Raw genomic sequence first — 17,627 nt, 5'->3', positions numbered from 1 at the left:
CAGTGGTTCACACACACACACAGATGGTTCCATTCTCACCGCGTTTGTTCCTTCAATGTTGGCAGAGGGCCGGTGTCCTAGCAAGCTAGCAGATATTGGTATAATAGCCCAAGACCACGTACTTTAAAGGGGAGGTCTGTATTGTGTTTAGAGCTTTCACTTCTTCATTCTACTGAGAAGAGTTTTTACAAAAGAGGCGCCACAACTAGTAAGCTAACGTGCTAAAATTGTTCCAGGAAGCTTGAAGTATCAAGTTTGTGTACACTGGTAGTTTCGCAGATTTAATCCAACAAGAGCCGCTACTTAGCCAGTTAGCTAACATAGCCCGCTAAATAACGTTACTTCATTTTGTTGTTACGGAGGCGGAGTTGCTTTTTCATAGCGAGCAACATGCCGGAATATCTGGAGGACCCATCGGTTCTCACCAAAGATAAACTCAAAAGCGAGCTTTTGGCCAACAATGTTTCTCTCCCGACCGGAGACCAACGAAAGGACGTTTATGTGCAGCTGTATCTGAAAAACTTGACCGTGCAGAACAAGATCTCATCTACAGACGCCTTCTCCAGCGACGAGGAGTTTCCAGTCCCGGTAGTCTTAAACAAAAGTCGCTCGGGCAGGGTGAGTTGTTTTTAAGATTTTTCTTTCTCGCGGGCGAATATAATATTTGTAACAATGTTTCCAGTGTGAATGTTGCAAGTAAATGTCTGTAGGGAAGACGTCGCTGTGTTGGAAAGTGTTTAATCTCCCTTTAAAAAAATAACTATCGTTGTGATGTGGTCTTCTAGGTAATTACATTTTCTTTTTAAATGCATACAATTTATATCTCCCATCTTTTCAATTACAGCGAGTTCCATCTCGTTTTTAAATATAAAAACAAACACATGTTGGCTGTATTGTATTACAAATCAGCTGAAAGTTTCCCGCTTAAAATATCTGCCAGTGTCACTACTGAATGCTTCCTTATGGAAACCATCCTCGCCACTCAATTGTGTGTAAATATCCATACTATTTGAAAATGACAAGATATGTAAGTAAACATGGCCATACTAAGTCGAAATTGACTTATGTAAATCAAGGTTTCGAGATACTAACTCAATATCTTGACACTAACTCGAAATTGAGACAGTAGAACATAGGGCATTCAGAAAGGTCGGCGCAGGTGGCAGTATGATTTGATTACAGCTGTGAGATTTTCTGGTTAAGTCTCCAAGAGGTTTGAGCTCCAACATGCAAGGCAAGTGAAATAAAATAATGAAAATGGTAATTAAAAACAAGGGGGGGGGGGGGAGGTTGCTGACTAGTGGTGGGTATTCAGCAGCCTGATGGTCTGAGGGTATGCACTATTGGCCCATCTCTGTTTTTGTCATGATGCAGTCACTGCATCTGAGTGATTGATGCAGGGAGAACAGGGCGTGGCTTGTGTCACTGATGATCTTGTTGGCCTTCCTGCGACACCTGGTGTTGTAGGTGTCCTGTCGAGCAGGCAGTGTGTGTTCGGCTGCATGTATCACCCTCTGAATAGCCTTGCGGTCAGCGGCGGTGGAGTTCCCGTACCAGGGTGTGATGCAGCCCGACCGTATGCTTTCGATGGTGCTCCTGTAGAACACTGTGAGGGGCCCCGGGGGCAGGCCGAATTTCTTCAGCGTCCTGAGGTTGAAGAATCGCTGTTGTGCCGCCTTCACTACAGAGTCTGTGTGGTAAGACCATTTCAGCTTCTCTGAGATGTGTACGCCGAGAAATTTGAAGTTATTTACCATCTCCACTGCGGCCCCGTTGATGAGTATGTGAGCGTGTCCAGCCTGGTTCCTCCTTGAAGTCCACAATCAGCTCCTTTTGTTTTGCTGACATTGAGGGACAGGTTGTTTACCTGGCGCCACGCCATCCCAGTGCCTACCTCCTCCCTGTAGGCTGTCTTGTCGTTGTTGGTGATCAGGCCTTCTACTGACGCGTCTTGATGATGTGGTTGGAACTGTGAGGCCACGCAGTCGTGGGAATACAGGAGAGAGGACTGAGGATGCAGCCTTTTGGGGCCTCAGTGTCGAGGAGGTAATGTTGCTTACATTCATCACTTGGGGGCAGCCCGTCAGGAAGTCCAGGACCCAGGGCTATGTAATGAGATTATAGGGCACAGTCCGCGGGAAGCTAGAAGTTAAATAAAATGATATTTCAACTTACTGTTGCCGGTGGGCAGGACGGTTGCTCATTATGAAGGGTGGAATTTGAGACTAAAGACAACAGACCCATGTTTGGAAAGTCTGTTTTAATAATACGTTATTTTAGAAATGTCTTATTCTCCCCATCATAATGACCAACCATCCTGCCCACTGGTACAGTAAGTAGAAATGTAATTTTATTTAACTTCCTGCGGACTGATTTTGTGCAACCCAATACAATAGGAAGCAACGATGGTGTATGAAAATACACACGCTTTGCTAAAAGCAGCTAGTGTCATAAGGGGTGGAATCCATAGAAGGGATGGAACTGGACCGGAGAGGTTTTATGTTAGGGGAAAGCCTTGGTATGTAGAGAAGAGGAAAGGGACTTTAAGGAGTTTTGAGTGTGCTGGAAATGGCATTAAGGTATAGGTAACGGGATTGAAGGAAATCAAGGCTCCTGGTGTGGAGGATGGGGCTATTTTCCTATTGGGTTTGGTCTCTTTATTGAGGAAATACTTTCCCTGGAAGAGGAATGCGTGCACGGGCTATCCCTGAACAGATGTGTGGTTAACTGTGTGTGCGACAAGTGCGTAGGCTAGTACTTTCATTAGATTTAAATGCTATCGCAGCAGAGCTCTTCCTGATGTTTTCATATAGTCACCTGACTCCCAATCATGCCTGTGTGTGTGATTTTATAGCTTACCATGAAGCATTTGAGGCAAACATCCACTGGCACACTCAGAACATTAAACACACATTTTCACTCATAGCAGCTATCAAAATAAACCCTTTGGGATAAAAAAAAAAAAGAGATGTACTGTTTTTCCCTCCTACAGTTTAGTTCAACTGAGGTTGAATGGTTTGTCATTGGGAGTTGAGGAGTTTTCTGCTTGCAGCGGTCATCATGAGGACCACAGATATGAAAACTATCATGTCTGACATAACCATCCATAAAGGTGGTTAACCATATGCACATCATCATAATTCACAACCTAGCAATTTGTTATAGTTTACCCCCAAAAGCCACATAAAATGGTCAGTTTCAGTATTACATCACCAAGCTGATTTCTGTGAGTAGAAACAACCACTTAGTCATAAAGAGCATTTTGGACATCTAGGCGATCATTCGACTGAACTATATTAATCCATATTGTTCTGCAATACATTGATGCAATCTGTATTCCATGTAATTTAAACCTCTAGTCTACAAACCTTCTGCAAGTAGCCTAACGCATAACTTAAAGCACAGGAATGGTCTGGGCCTTGGGGCTAGCCATGCGCTCAGTGCCTTGATTTCACTTTTAAAGTGTGTGGTCAGAGAGCGGATGAAAAGTGAGGGAACAAATGGGAAGTCTCTAACTGTTTTCTTATTTCTTCCCCCTCCTTATTTCTTCCTTGGAATGCTGTGATTATGAAATGTGCACTGCTGGGCTGAGATCCAGCTCCAACTTTACTGAGGCCCGCAGTAAGGAGTCTAATATAGGCTAGTGGGAGACTGATAGCTGCTAAATCCCCCTCTCTGTCGGTCTGTTTGAGGTTCTTTCCCTCTCTCGCCTTACTACTTCCACCCCATCAAATGTTCCATGGATAAGAGAACCATGGCAGAGTTCCAATGGAATGTGACAAGAACCATAGAAGTAGTTATAGAACTTCCTAATTCCTGTCACTTTTTTTGCTTGCATCATTGTAAGTCAGTCAGGCAGAGTATTCCCAACTCTTACACGTTAAACTGACCATGGCAGAGATGGTAAGGAATTGGATTTGTTATCGGCTGGGGAGTATGCCGAAACAAATTAGGCCGGAGTGCTTTATATAATTAATCCAAAGCTCATCGAATAGTGCTATATTATATTATTATATTTATTTATCTTTTATTTTACCAGATAAGTTGACGTGTTCTCACACGTTCTCATTTGCAGCAACGACCTGGGGAATAGTTACAGGGTAGAGGAGGGGGATTATTAGGTAACCGTGATGTTGTTCGAGGGCCAGATTGGGAATTTAGCCAGGACACCGGGGTTAACACCCCTACGATAAGTGCCATGGGATCTTTAATGACCTCTGAGAGTCAGGACACCCGTTTAACATCCCATCCGAAAGACGGCACCCTACACAGGGCGGTGTATCCCAATCACTGCCCGGGGCATTGGGATTTTTTTTTTTTAGACCAGAGGAAAGAGTGCCTCCTACTGGCCCTCCAACACCACTTCCAGCAGCATCTGGTCTCCCATCCAGGGACTGACCAGGACCAACCCTGATTAGCTTCATAAGCAAACCAGCAGTGGTATGCAGGGTGGTTTGCTTCAAACAAAAATATTCTAGACTGAAGAGCAAACAGAGTAGCTGCGTGGCCGGGGTCTCTGGACTTCCTGATAGCTAAACATCCGTACCTTTATGCACAAGGCACAACAGGCTACTCTGGCAAATTTCAATGATGTGCGGTGTTGCATGATCACCGAAAGCTAAATAATAGTTGTATGTTATTTTATGGTTAAAACACAGATTGTTTTCCCCCAATGCAATGTGTAGACACGGCTAGGCTACATGTTATGTTGTCATATAGGTTAAATGCAATTGGTTTACCCTACATTTGTCTGCGTCCTGCATATGTTTGCTTCTGCAATATCACTGTTTCTTCACCTTTGTGCAAATAGCCTGCAGATGTGTCTGTGTTACTGTCCCGCGCTCACTGGCGTTGGAAACTGAGGCCCCAGAATATTTTATACAATGTTTCAAGCTTCGGGATGGAAGTTAGTTGATGTTTCAAGTTTGTTGCAGACAGGCCATGTGTAGCCAATGTGATTTATAGGATATTTTATTATCAGGATTTTTTTTTTTTACCTGCAGGCTGCAATGCTTTTATTTGTTGGCTTTTTGTCTATAATTAGCAATGGCAATAGAAGTTCCTTTTTACATTTGTACAATTTTAGATTTGGATAGAATTTTATTTAACCACATGACAAATAATTTTGAAGATGTTATTATAAATTAAATTAATCTGTTTCACAAATATTTGCATATGAAAACAATAACTGGCACACAGATTGGGAGAAATGGTAAGATATATTGGCATTCCACATGACAGGTTGCCGACTCTTCGTGAAGTCTATTACCAGCAACTTCAGGAGAGTAATGGCAGAATCAGCGAAAGCCAGCAGGAAGAGAATAGTTGGGTCAGGTTATCTAGAACTCTGCCACCCTCTTGAGGCATATGTCTTATCTCATCCAACCGTGAGCTTAAAACATCAGACAAGCTCAATGCATGGAGTTGATTTTATTGAAACACTGGGGTGTGTATAGAAAAATACACGTTTAAAAATGTCGACCAATCAATTGGTCGAAAGAGCACTTTCGGTCGACCAAGATTTTGTTTTTGTCGGGGACAACCCTTACATACGTGTGTGTGTGTGTGTGTGTACACACAGTATATATGACATATTTGTTCAAATAGACGCAGGGCTTCTATTCTAGCTGTTAAGAAATATGAATCAGAGTAACAAATGCACCGAAAGTGATAGTTGTTTTGCTCTGCTGTAGAGGTGTCCTGGGGGCGGGACGGAGCGGTTCGATACGGTTGCACAGCCTAGACCAAGGGGGAAAATACCCTTTGGCTGTGAACAACTACAATCATCAACCTCTGGAGGAAGACTCATTAAAAACTAATACTAGGTGACTGCCGGTATGCCGCTATACCTTGTCTGACGACTCAAACTGAATTCTTCCACTGCTGTATACTTCAGTCTGAGACTGCCATCATAGAAGTTGTTTGTGATGACATCAAAATGAGTTGTCAGCAGAGTGGATAAATTCTCTGCAGCCTGGTTGAAGGGGATTGAACCTGAGACCTATACTACGAATCCGGTTTGAGGAGTTAACTTTGGTCAACTGGTTCCATGAAAGTGGCTCACCTTTTTAGCCAGGTACATTTCTACTCTAACAAATCCTTCCGAACTAACCTGCTCCAGGGCAGGCTAACTCCATTTATCATTAATGAAATGTCTGAGCCACGAGGTTGAGGACCAATGAAGTTCGATACCCTTCCTCTAGCAAAGTTTGTCATCATCACCTTCATTTGAGGAAGAGGACTAATTAAATATTTTATGAATTATACTGAACAGAAATATTAATGCAACATGCTCAAATTTCAAAGGTTTTTACTGAGTTACAGTTCATATAAGGGAATCAGTCAATTGAAATCAATCATTAGGCCCTAATCTATGAATTTCACATGACTGGGCAGAGGTACCGCCATGGGTGGGCCTTGCAGGGTATAGGCCCACCCACTTGGCAGCCAGGCCCAGCCAATCAGAGTTAGTTTTCCCCCCACAAAAGGGCTTTAGTACAGAGAGAGATACTCCTCAGCAACCCCCCACCCCCCTCAGACAATCCCGCAGGGGATGAAGCCACATGTGGAGGTCCTAAACTGGCGGGGTTAAATGTGGTCTGCGGTTGTGAGGCCTGTTGGACGTACTGAAACGATGTTGGAGGCAGCTTATGGTAGAGAAATGAACATTCAATGCTCTGGCAACGTCGCTTGTGGACATTCCTGCAGTCAGCATGCCAATTGCACGCTCCCTCAAAACTTGAGATATCTGTGAAATTGTGCAGTTTTGTCACACAGCACATTTTAAAGTGGTATTTTATTGTCCCCAGCACAAGGTGCACATGTGTAATGATCATGCTGTTCAATCAACTTCTAATCTTGGCAAATGAGACATGCTCACTAACAGGGATGTGGACAAATTTCTGCACAAAATGAAATAAGCTTTTTTTGCATATGGAACTTTCTGGCATTTTATTTCAGCTCATGACACATGGGACCAACACTTTACATGTTGCGTTGTATATTTTTGTTCAGTGTAAAAGAGACAAATTATACAATAAAAAAATAATAATGCCAGTATTTGCTTTCCAAACTGTTTTTCGCGCTATTATATTCTGACTTTTGCAAAAGGCTAACTGCCAGCCGCAACCAACCATAGATGGCAGTTCCCATTCAAGACTGGCAGCCATTGCTAGAGTATCCATGAGTTTAACAGTCTATGCCCACAACGCAACAAGCTGTTCCATAGATGGAAGGACATAGGTGCTTGTGCATTGATTGATAAGCACACCAAAGATGGCATTAACAATAAGTAATAAAAAATGCTTCGTAGTATACTGCTCTGTTTGCTCTCTGGTTGTTTTAGTGTTGATCAGTAATGATGGTTTAGGTCAGGAGAGGGCGTTAAACTAGCTCTGCTGATAATTAGTGTGTGATTAGAAACCTTTTTAAGGCGTTTAACATCTGTGGTGTTGCTGGCTGAAGCAGCCCAAGGAGCTGGGTAAAGAAAACACTCATCTAAAGATCAGTCAACTCTCTCTCTCACACACTCACACACTGCAGAGTTACAGAGTTTTTTTGGACATTTCAGTTTGTGGATTTCAAATGTTAAACCCTGTGATGTTCAGTAGCACAAAATGGATTTCTTTGCTTTGCTTCTTTGGATTTGTGTTTTGGCGAGCTCCAGCACAAATTGAATCCAACCTTTTTTTTAATTTGAAGTACATTTAAAAACAACTCAAAGAAATATGATTACTAGAATGGGCGTTCCAATTCAAGTCATCCTTCTGTGATGGGTGGTAGGCCTGAACACTTTTCATGTTGCATCAGTCTGACCTCTGTGGTCCTTCTTTCACAGAAAGCCACGAGGAAAACAGACAAGCCTCGGCTTGAGGACCTGGATGTGACTGAGCTGACCAGTGAGGGCCTGAAGGACGAGCTGCTCAAGTATGGAGTCAACGCAGGACCCATCGTGGGTGAGTCAGTCAGTCTGCTAGTACATTTGCCAGGGGCATTGTTTTTAGAAAACATTGGGTTCATTCTGTGTTACCGAGTCTACAGTGCCTTGCGAAAGTATTCGGGCCCCCTTGAACTTTGCGACCTTTTGCCACATTTCAGGCTTCAAACATAAAGATATAAAACTGTATTTTTTTGTGAAGAATCAACAACAAGTGGGACACAATCATGACGTGGAACGACATTTATTGGATATTTCAAACTTTTTTAACAAATCAAAAACTGAAAAATTGGGCGTGCAAAATTATTCAGCCCCCTTTACTTTCAGTGCAGGAAACTCTCTCCAGAAGTTCAGTGAGGATCTCTGAATGATCCAATGTTGACCTAAATGACTAATGATGATAAATACAATCCACCTGTGTGTAATCAAGTCTCCGTATAAATGCACCTGCACTGTGATAGTCTCAGAGGTCCGTCAAAAGCGCAGAGAGCATCATGAAGAACAAGGAACACACCAGGCAGGTCCGAGATACTGTTGTGAAGAAGTTTAAAGCCGGATTTGGATACAAAAAGATTTCCCAAGCTTTAAACATCCCAAGGAGCACTGTGCAAGCAATAATATTGAAATGGAAGGAGTATCAGACCACTGCAAATCTACCAAGACCTGGCCGTCCCTCTAAACTTTCAGCTCATACAAGGAGAAGACTGATCAGAGATGCAGCCAAGAGGCCCATGATCACTCTGGATGAACTGCAGAGATCTACAGCTGAGGTGGGAGACTCTGTCCATAGGACAACAATCAGTCGTATATTGCACAAATCTGGCCTTTATGGAAGAGTGGCAAGAAGAAAGCCATTGCTTAAAGATATCCATAAAAAAAGTGTCGTTTAAAGTTTGCCACAAGCCACCTGGGAGACACACCAAACATGTGGAAGAAGGTGCTCTGGTCAGATGAAACCAAAATTGAACTTTTTGGCAACAATGCAAAACGTTATGTTTGGCGTAAAAGCAACACCCTGAACACACCATCCCCACTGTCAAACATGGTGGTGGCAGCATCATGGTTTGGGCCTGCTTTTCTTCAGCAGGGACAGGGAAGATGGTTAAAATTGATGGGAAGATGGATGGAGCCAAATACAGGACCATTCTGGAAGAAAACCTGATGGAGTCTGCAAAAGACCTGAGACTGGGACGGAGATTTGTCTTCCAACAAGACAATAATCCAAAACATAAAGCAAAATCTACAATGGAATGGTTCAAAAATAAACATATCCAGGTGTTAGAATGGCCAAGTCAAAGTCCAGACCTGAATCCAATCGAGAATCTGTGGAAAGAACTGAAAACTGCTGTTCACAAATGCTCTCCATCAAACCTCACTGAGCTCCAGCTGTTTTACAAGGAGGAATGGGGAAAAAATGTCAGTCTCTCGATGTGCAAAACTGATAGAGACATACCCCAAGCGACTTACAGCTGTAATCGCAGCAAAAGGTGGCGCTACAAAGTATTAACTTAAGGGGGCTGAATAATTTTGCACGCCCAATTTTTCAGTTTTTGAATTTGTTAAAAAAGTTTGAAATATCCAATAAATGTCGTTCCACTTCTTGATTGTGTCCCACTTGTTGTTGATTCTTCAAAAAAAAATACAGTTTTATATCTTTATGTTTGAAGCCTGAAATGTGGCAAAAGGTCGCAAAGTTCAAGGGGGCCGAATACTTTTGCAAGGCACTGTATAATTGCCTGTTGGTTATATGGTAGGTGGAATATGTATTTAATCGTGATGGACTCTTGAATCCCGACCATGTAAATAAAACTACTACTTTGGTCCAGACATAGAATGCCTTCTATGTATTTAATTTATTTTAATAATGGCCATTATTGTTGCGGTCTTCATTTGCTTATCAATAAAGTTGTGCTGAATTCATTTGAATAATGTCTGAACTTTTGGCAGCCTCCACCCATAGACCGTATGAGAAGAGTGATTCATGAAATTCCATTGATTTTTATTTGAATGTCTTGTCATGGCAGCCTCAACCCGTAAGCTGTATGAGAGAAGGCTCCAGAAGCTGTTGGACCATGGTCCTCCTGAGGCCGTTGCTCTACCGGTGGTCATCACTCAGGTAGACCGCAACGGCAACTCTGACTCATACCACTACAGCGACAAGGAGGAAGGTAAGAAACGTAACACTTAGTCATCCTCTTAGACCAGGTTATTACAGATTCAAATCAGATTCATCTTGGCAGTTGACACATTAGATTACACATTCGATATTTGTTTTATGAGATGCCTACTTTCATACCAAATTGGCCCTCTGGGATGATACAAATCATGCAATTTGATGTGTTGGTTAATAGACTGACTGACAGCATGACTTTGATGGAAATTGTGTGGTGTGAATGTGTTTAGAGATGACTACAGTCCCAGAACCAGAGCCAGTCCCCGTGGTGGAGAGACCTGTCAGAAGCAGAGGGAAGACCCCAGTCACCACCAGGACCCGCAGCAGCCAGCACAACCGAGTGAGTCCCTCTTTTTATTTTGTCTTTATTTAATCAGTGGACAAAAGCACATCCTCACCCTAGGCCAGCCTCATGGTGTTTATTCCTTCAAAGCTCGCCATACAGACTTGTGTTGAAATATGAGTTAAATAGCATGCATATCTCAAGTTGTGATTAGTAGTCACAGAGGCTATAGGGTTGATTTTTAAACCTGTCTCAAATATTCATTGAGAGAGGAAATATGTCCTTTGAGACTCCTATAGGGGTGGGAATTACGTGTGTGTGGAAAACAAAGCACCGAATGTCTGTCTGAAGGACCCTCTGTGTGTCTGTCTGAAGGACCCTCTGTGTGTCTGTCTGCTGGTAGTTTGTTCAGCAGGTTTTGATTTCAGGACCGGCCAATTGACTTGGATTAGCTTGTTTTCTCTTTGCCACTGGGTGCCTCTAGTCCACTAATTTCTGTCTCTTTGACTCTCTCTCTCCCTCTTTCATTCTTTCCTTGCAAGAACATACTCATTATTTTCCCAACTCCTATACAAAACCTATTGTTTGAGTGTTTTTTTCAATATTTTTACGCCCTTTTACTTTTCTCCTCCTTTTTTCCTGATACTTTGGGAGGTGTTGGTGCCATCTGGTGTCGAAATCCTGAACCTACCAGATAGTAACCTACTCAACTGAAGCTGTCTGTATCATGTGGATATTATAACCACATTAAAGAGAGTTTGAGATTTTGGAAAATAAGCCATGTATCTACTACCCTGAGGTAGCTGTTCCTGTGCATTTCCAGTCATGAGCTAACAAGTTAGTTTTGTCTCGCACCTTTTAACTTCTTACATACTGGACATATAGACATCAGAATGATATCCCAGAGTTCATCGGAGTCTGGGGAAGTCGATGGGCTTCATTGGAAAAATATCAAACCATCCCTTTAAAGCATGTTTGTGGACTGCCAACTTTACTCACTGAAGTTGTGGACTTTGCTTTGTAAGGTGTGTTCGAAAAGAGGTGGAAGGTCGGGTGTTCTGAGAAGTGTGTGTGTGTGTGTTTAGATCTGTGCTCAGGAGGATGATGATCTTGAGGAAGAGCATCCTGTGTTGAATATAAAGAGACCATCGAGGAGATCCTCTCATAGTCGACCAGATGGTTCCTGCAAGCGATGATTCTGTAATATACACTAAGCCTATCCATCTCACTAGGCTTGTGGTGCGATGGAGTAGTGTTTAGCTTGATAATCACCTTTTTTGTAGGTAGTGTTAGTCATGTTATATATATTAAAGGTTTATTTGGAATTGTACACATCTGCAGCTAAAATCTGCGTATAAGTAAATGAGATGTAGTATACAATTAATTAAGCAGTCTCACAAAGTAAGGCTTAGACTAATGTCTTAATTCACTGGGTTCTCTACATCCACTATTTAATTTATGTTTGGGAAGCTACTCTCGTGTGGGTGGGTGTGTACTCCCTTTCACCACATCACCTGCTGCCACGGTCTTCCTCAGCTATAGTGAACAATGAACACTGCACAGGTGGCATGTCTCACCACGTTCCCCCTCCCAGAGAGGCAGGGACCAAGGCACCTCTGCTTCGAGTGAGTTTGTGATGTCCTGAGTAAACTTCCCTCTGATCCATTTGTCAGTCTTCCCTCTATTTAACTTCCTTTCACCTCACTCTCCCCCTCTGTCATGTTCCAGGAAGTCCCTAAGGAACCTAAGCCTATATCGGCAGACAAGCCAAGCTCTAAGCCCTCTCCCTTACTGCAGGGCCCAGTCCACTAGGACTATCCATCAAGATGTCCTAACATCCAGGGCTGAGTCTCCCTCACCCAGACTGACTCAGGTACCGAGGTTCCCAGCTCAGGTGGTGGGGTTCTCTGTGGTTACTTGTCACTCACTGTCGCTATGAACTGTTGTTGTGATCATGGCACGGATTGATATTGGAAGTTGTTCAATGGGTGTACATGGCTAATGATCACGTAGGCACAGTGGTGTCTTAGTCATAGTAAGATATGTGGGACTGTGCCATTTTGCGCATATATTTTTCTTATTGCCTTAACCTTAATGTTGAAGAGTCACCTGCCCACCCACCTGGAACTTTGGCTATTTAGTCTAGTACTCTAAAGTCTCTACTGTGTCTTTCCCCTGAATGTGAATGCTGCTGCGCTCTGGGTTAAAATGCTTTTTTTTTCTTTCTTTTTTTAAATTTTAAGAGAAGTGAATGAGAAAATATGAAAAATAATAAACACATTTACAACTGTAGCAATCATAAATTACTGTTGGGTGGTGGGGGCAGGGGAAGAGTCAGTTGGCGAATGTCCATAGTGGTGCAGCAGGGGGGAGTGAGAAGTGAATGGAACTGTAATAAAACCTTTATTTATTTACGCTGTGCCAATGATAAATGTCCATGGGGGGGGGGGGGGTAAATGTTTGTTGGGGAGGTGAAGGAAGCGGGGAGAACAGGCCGTGGCTTGGGTTTTATCTTGGCCATCCTGTGACACCTGGTGTTCTGGAGGGCGGGCAGATGGAGGAAGTAGTGTTTTTGATTGGACACCCATCTTTTGACTAATCGGGAGATTTATGTTAATTGTGTAGATGCTCCTTTAAGAAAAACTAATAGTCCAAACTCATGTCTCTGTCATAATCTGTTCAAAAGTTATTGTTGTTTTTACCGTTGTAGGATGGTCCAAATTAGGATGACTAAATCAATGTAGGCTAGAGACTGTGGTTTAAAAAAACAGGAAAATAGCATTGCTTCAGCTAGGCTGGTTGCTGTGTGAGAATTGAGGCTAAACTGACAGGTTCACCGTTGAACTCATCTATCTTCTGATTCCAGAGGACATAAAACAAGAGGTAAGATGGATATCGATTTTGAGACATGACAGAATATTTCTCACAAAAACAAGCATTTCCAATGCCTTTTACATTTAATTTAGCTTGGTTGATGCTAATTTAGCTTTTTGCGACTCAGAAACGTCTTTGCAGACTACCACCACAACATGCAAAATCCTCAAAAGTTCCTGTGAGAAAGTGGCACCACTCTGTCAACAGTTTATGAAATCCAAAAAAGACCCCACTGAACGATTCAGAACATGAAGAATCATATTTGTCTTGGTAAAATGTATTTTTATAAAATAAGGAAGTGAAAGATCATCACTAAACCGTGTTTTCACCCACTCAGAATGGGTTGACACCCTAGAGGAAGCCAAATGAGGTGTGGCAAGAGGCGGTGGAAACCAAAAAGGAAGAGAGGAAGTAGGAGGGGGGGGGGGGGGGGGGGGGCTGGTTGTAGAGGAACTCTGGAAGGTATGCTCACCACTCTTCTATAGTCCTAGCTAGTCTCTAGTCTCCGTATTAAACGGGATGAGCTACATGTCAATGTTTGGTTCCAATGGGCATACCTTTTGATGCCAGCCTGATTTGGTTAACTGAACATGGTTGGATGATTTGATCTACTTCAAACTGAGTTTGGATGGGTTTGGGAACAATGCCTACCTTGTGTAAACGGGTGAGTGCAGCACAAAGCAAAACATCTCGACTGTTTCAATTCAGTGGACAAGTTTGACCTCTGGTGTAAGGAGAACGTCCTGGAAGATTTCTCTCTGCCACCAAGACCAAAGACCTCTTCATCCACTTAAAAAATAAATGTTTGTGATTTTGTTGCTTGTGTAATGTTTGTATCAGTCTTGTGTGTGTTGTTTAGCTCATTCAAAAGCCACAGCTGTTCATTCCCCTCTGTGAAAAAATACATCCATTCTCTTCTATTCTAGCTGTGCTGTGAGGAGGATGGTGGTCTTCCTCTCACTCTGACTGATTAAGCTCCCAGTCATGAGCCAACCTCTCTACTCAATACTTCTCTTTTTAGAGGTGTGGGACATCTCTCACCTGCTGTAGTACTTGGGACATCACTCTGTATTGGGTGTTTTGTCTGATTTTCAATCTTCACAATTTCCTCAGTGCTCTGATCACTGGCTATTCGTTTTGGTCTCACTCTCTTGCTGTCAGTCTCTCCTGGGTCTGTATGTATATCAACCAACCTCTTCTATAACGAATAACAGTGTGTACTTACCCTCTCCATATTAAAGGGGGTACCGCAGGAAGTCAGCCCGCTCCTAGTAGCCAAGCCTTCCTCACTACCTCATTTGTCTGAAAGTGACCCCTTTGTGGCTCACAGACCTGACGGTCTGTGAGCCACGTCTCACACACCCCCCCCCCATCTCCATCTCCATCTCAAGTCCTGAAGGAACAAATGGACTGCCTATCATCTCTCTGCCAAGTTTGACACGCTGTCCAATCGCTTTACTCTGGTATACAGTCTTTAAACAATAGTTGTTCTCAAATAGAGTTCTGTTTTTCTCACAGTGGTTTGTGGTGGCACCTGGGAATGGGAACTTTAAGGTTCATTTAATTGTATTGTGGTGGAGTGAAAGTGGTCTCACGTTTTTTTTCCCTCACAGATGGTGTGATTGTAAACAAATGGGTGACAATTATGAATGGAGCTACTGTAGTGTGTGTGGCGCACAGCTGTCTGTCTGTACTAGTACAGCTGCTTAAATGCCAGCTGAAGTGAGGGGAGTGAAAGACTCCAGACTTGTGCGGTCACATGGGAAGAGGACTGCAACAGGGCCACCTAGTGGTTCTTAGGTGTACACACCCTCTCTAGCCTTTTACAAGAAATAATACCATATGTGAATGTGGCAGTGACTTTGTAACATGCAAATGGAACAATGTCTCATCCTCACCTTAATCGCTCTGTCAGCTTCAACGTCTAAAGAAAGTGTACTAAAATGTGTGTTGCAGGTGGAGAAGATAGCAGCTGGTGAGCAGACACCCAGCAGGGTGGATGAGAAGGATATCCTGAAGGAGATGTTCCCCTACGAGACCAACACTCCAACAGGAATCAAGTAAGACACACGCACATTATTCTATCAACATAAACAACTTCAATAAAACATTGCTATATCTGGCAGACTGCCACCCACAGTCTTGTCATTCCTGTAAAGCGGTGTCCTGTAACTAATTTGTTAAGAGCTTGATCGTAATACTTGCCTGATGGCAACTCATGTGTGAAATGTTACCATGAAACTCAACCTTCTACCTTTCCTGTCCCTCTAGCGCCACCTGTCGACGGCCCATCCGAGGTGCAGCCGGCAGGCCCCTAAAGTCTGGTGACCTGTGGACAGATGAGACCCTCCTGCGCTCCGCCTCTAACTCTTCCTACACGGAGAGCCGCACCGCCACCGTCCACAGAGTCACCACCCTGCCCCCTTCTACCAGGCTGGTAACGTCAGTGGCGCCCCCTGCTGGCAAGGCCGTAGCACCACCCCGTGGCCTGCCTGTCTGGCTGAAGCTGCTGCTCCTCAGCGTTGTAGCTGGCTTCATATTCTTTGTCTACCAGACCATGGAGACCAACGCTATGGCCCCCTTTGGAGGGTCTTCAGATTCCATGCAGACCAGTGGCAGTGAGGTCCGCAAGTGAAGGCAGCATAATGTTTCTGCCACTATTTTCATTGTCATCGTCCCTCACTTCCTTGGCATTCTTGTATTTTTTTCCTTCCCGTGTTTCTGTCACTTATAATTGGTTAAATGGTCTGGTACGGTAGCCTAGTCTTTGTCAACACCTCCTGGAGACGACAATGTCCAATATGACATATTGAACCTTGAAGATGACCACCGCTTCTCATTCTGAAATGACAATACCGTCTTCTGTTTGTTTGTCTGTCCTTTCCCCATCTGAGCCTGTGAGGCTGAGAGAAAGCCAGTCGCACCACTCATCTCCAGATAACGTACCCACACCGAAACAGTGGCTTCCAAATTATGTGAACTTGCTTTGTGGTCTATTTTTTGTTTTATGTCTCTGCATGGTGTAGTCGTATGGTTGCATTTGCGTGAGTCTGTGAGAGAGAATTACCTGTGTGCGTGTCTGTGTTTCACGCGGTTTGCTTTTGTAATGCTGTCGCTGTAATCGAATGCAGTTATTATGAAAAAAAAAAAACAGGAAAAGACTGAAAGAATTTCAACAAATTGTAATCATTTGTTTTCTTGATCGAACCATCTATACAGCGTACGTGTGTGAGACGGGGATTCTTAAAACTCATGCACACATATAGCTCTTATATGCCCCCGCCCCGTTTTTTTTTTAATCGAAATTGTCTGTGTTGCCAAATTAATAATGTATTCATTGTAATAAATAATGGAATATCTTCTCAATAAAACTGTAATATGTAGGGATAATTTGTCTTAGATTTTTATTTGACTTGAAACAACAAAGTACCGTTAAAAAAAAACAAGGACACTACAGCAAAGAGTAAAAACAAAACAAATATTAGCTGTGAGCAGCAATGAACGGAGTTCACAGCATGACAGACAGAAAGAAAAAAGATTTGTTGGATAACAGAGCAAGTGCTTGGTCATGTAGAAACAATCTTCATGTGCAATCAGTGAAAGCATTACCAAGTTTCTCTCAATACCACAAGGAGGATGCAAGTGAAGTTTAGCCTAGCACTGTAGATTGGTCATCTTTGAGTGCAGCAGTTAATCATTACTTAATGTATTGAGTTTATATACCAATCCTGGGGTCAATTTGACTAATGGTTTATGTTAAAATTAAATATTTAGTTGAATATTTTCAGCATTAGTGTAAATATTTGTTTAAATGATTAAGTCTGTTGGTACATGCTTCAATACACTCTCCGATGTGATATTTTGACTGTGCAAGCGGCAGGACTTCTGGTTTCTAATTTTCCAAAAGAAAATCTCCACTTTTCACCACGTACGGCCCATATACTTGGGCAACAATATGTAATTATACTAATAACGATATTTGAATTTGGGGAGCAGTGATACTGAATACCTGGTCCCCCAATCTTTGTTTTAGGGATGGTGAGTAGTCCTGTGTCAGGGGAGCGGAGGCAGCGGAAAGGCATGTGTGTATGGAGGAGGTCGGCAAGGTATGAGGGGGCAAGGCTATGGAGGGCCTTGTAGGTGAGGAGTAATGCATAATTTGACTGGGAGCCAGTGATAGTAGTGCAAAGTGGGGGTGGTGTGTTCCGAGGGTTTGGTGTGTGAGAGGACCCTGGCAGCGGAGTTCTGGACATACTGGAGCCGTAGTAGTCCAGACTAAAGGTCTTCACGGGTCCACCCGAACCTGAAATGTTCACTTTCTCCTTGGGTCCAGGTCGGGTCCTGTTTGATTGTCATCGGTG

The 17,627-nt window shown here is 43.1% G+C and overlaps 2 protein-coding genes across 2 annotated transcripts in view; one reads left to right on the top strand and one right to left on the bottom strand.

Moving 5' to 3' along the window:
• LOC139392792 (pyridine nucleotide-disulphide oxidoreductase domain 1) overlaps nucleotides 1–17,627 on the bottom strand; it is a 783,634-nt gene that overhangs the window by 662,977 nt on the left and 103,030 nt on the right. The window lies entirely within an intron of this gene.
• LOC139393090 (lamina-associated polypeptide 2, isoforms beta/gamma-like) lies at nucleotides 11–16,656 on the top strand. Its single transcript, XM_071141437.1, has 6 exons — nucleotides 11–618; nucleotides 7,838–7,955; nucleotides 9,961–10,104; nucleotides 10,340–10,449; nucleotides 15,223–15,326; nucleotides 15,538–16,656. Exons 1-6 carry the CDS (start codon nucleotides 391–393, stop codon nucleotides 15,899–15,901), a joined length of 1,068 nt encoding a protein of 355 aa, XP_070997538.1. The 5' UTR covers nucleotides 11–390; the 3' UTR covers nucleotides 15,902–16,656.

The sequence above is a fragment of the Oncorhynchus clarkii genome, chromosome 33 (genome assembly GCF_045791955.1).
Source record: "Oncorhynchus clarkii lewisi isolate Uvic-CL-2024 chromosome 33, UVic_Ocla_1.0, whole genome shotgun sequence".
Lineage (NCBI taxonomy): Eukaryota > Metazoa > Chordata > Actinopteri > Salmoniformes > Salmonidae > Oncorhynchus > Oncorhynchus clarkii.
Note: the sequence above shows the minus strand (reverse complement) of the source record. Positions and strands in the feature narration are given on the sequence as shown.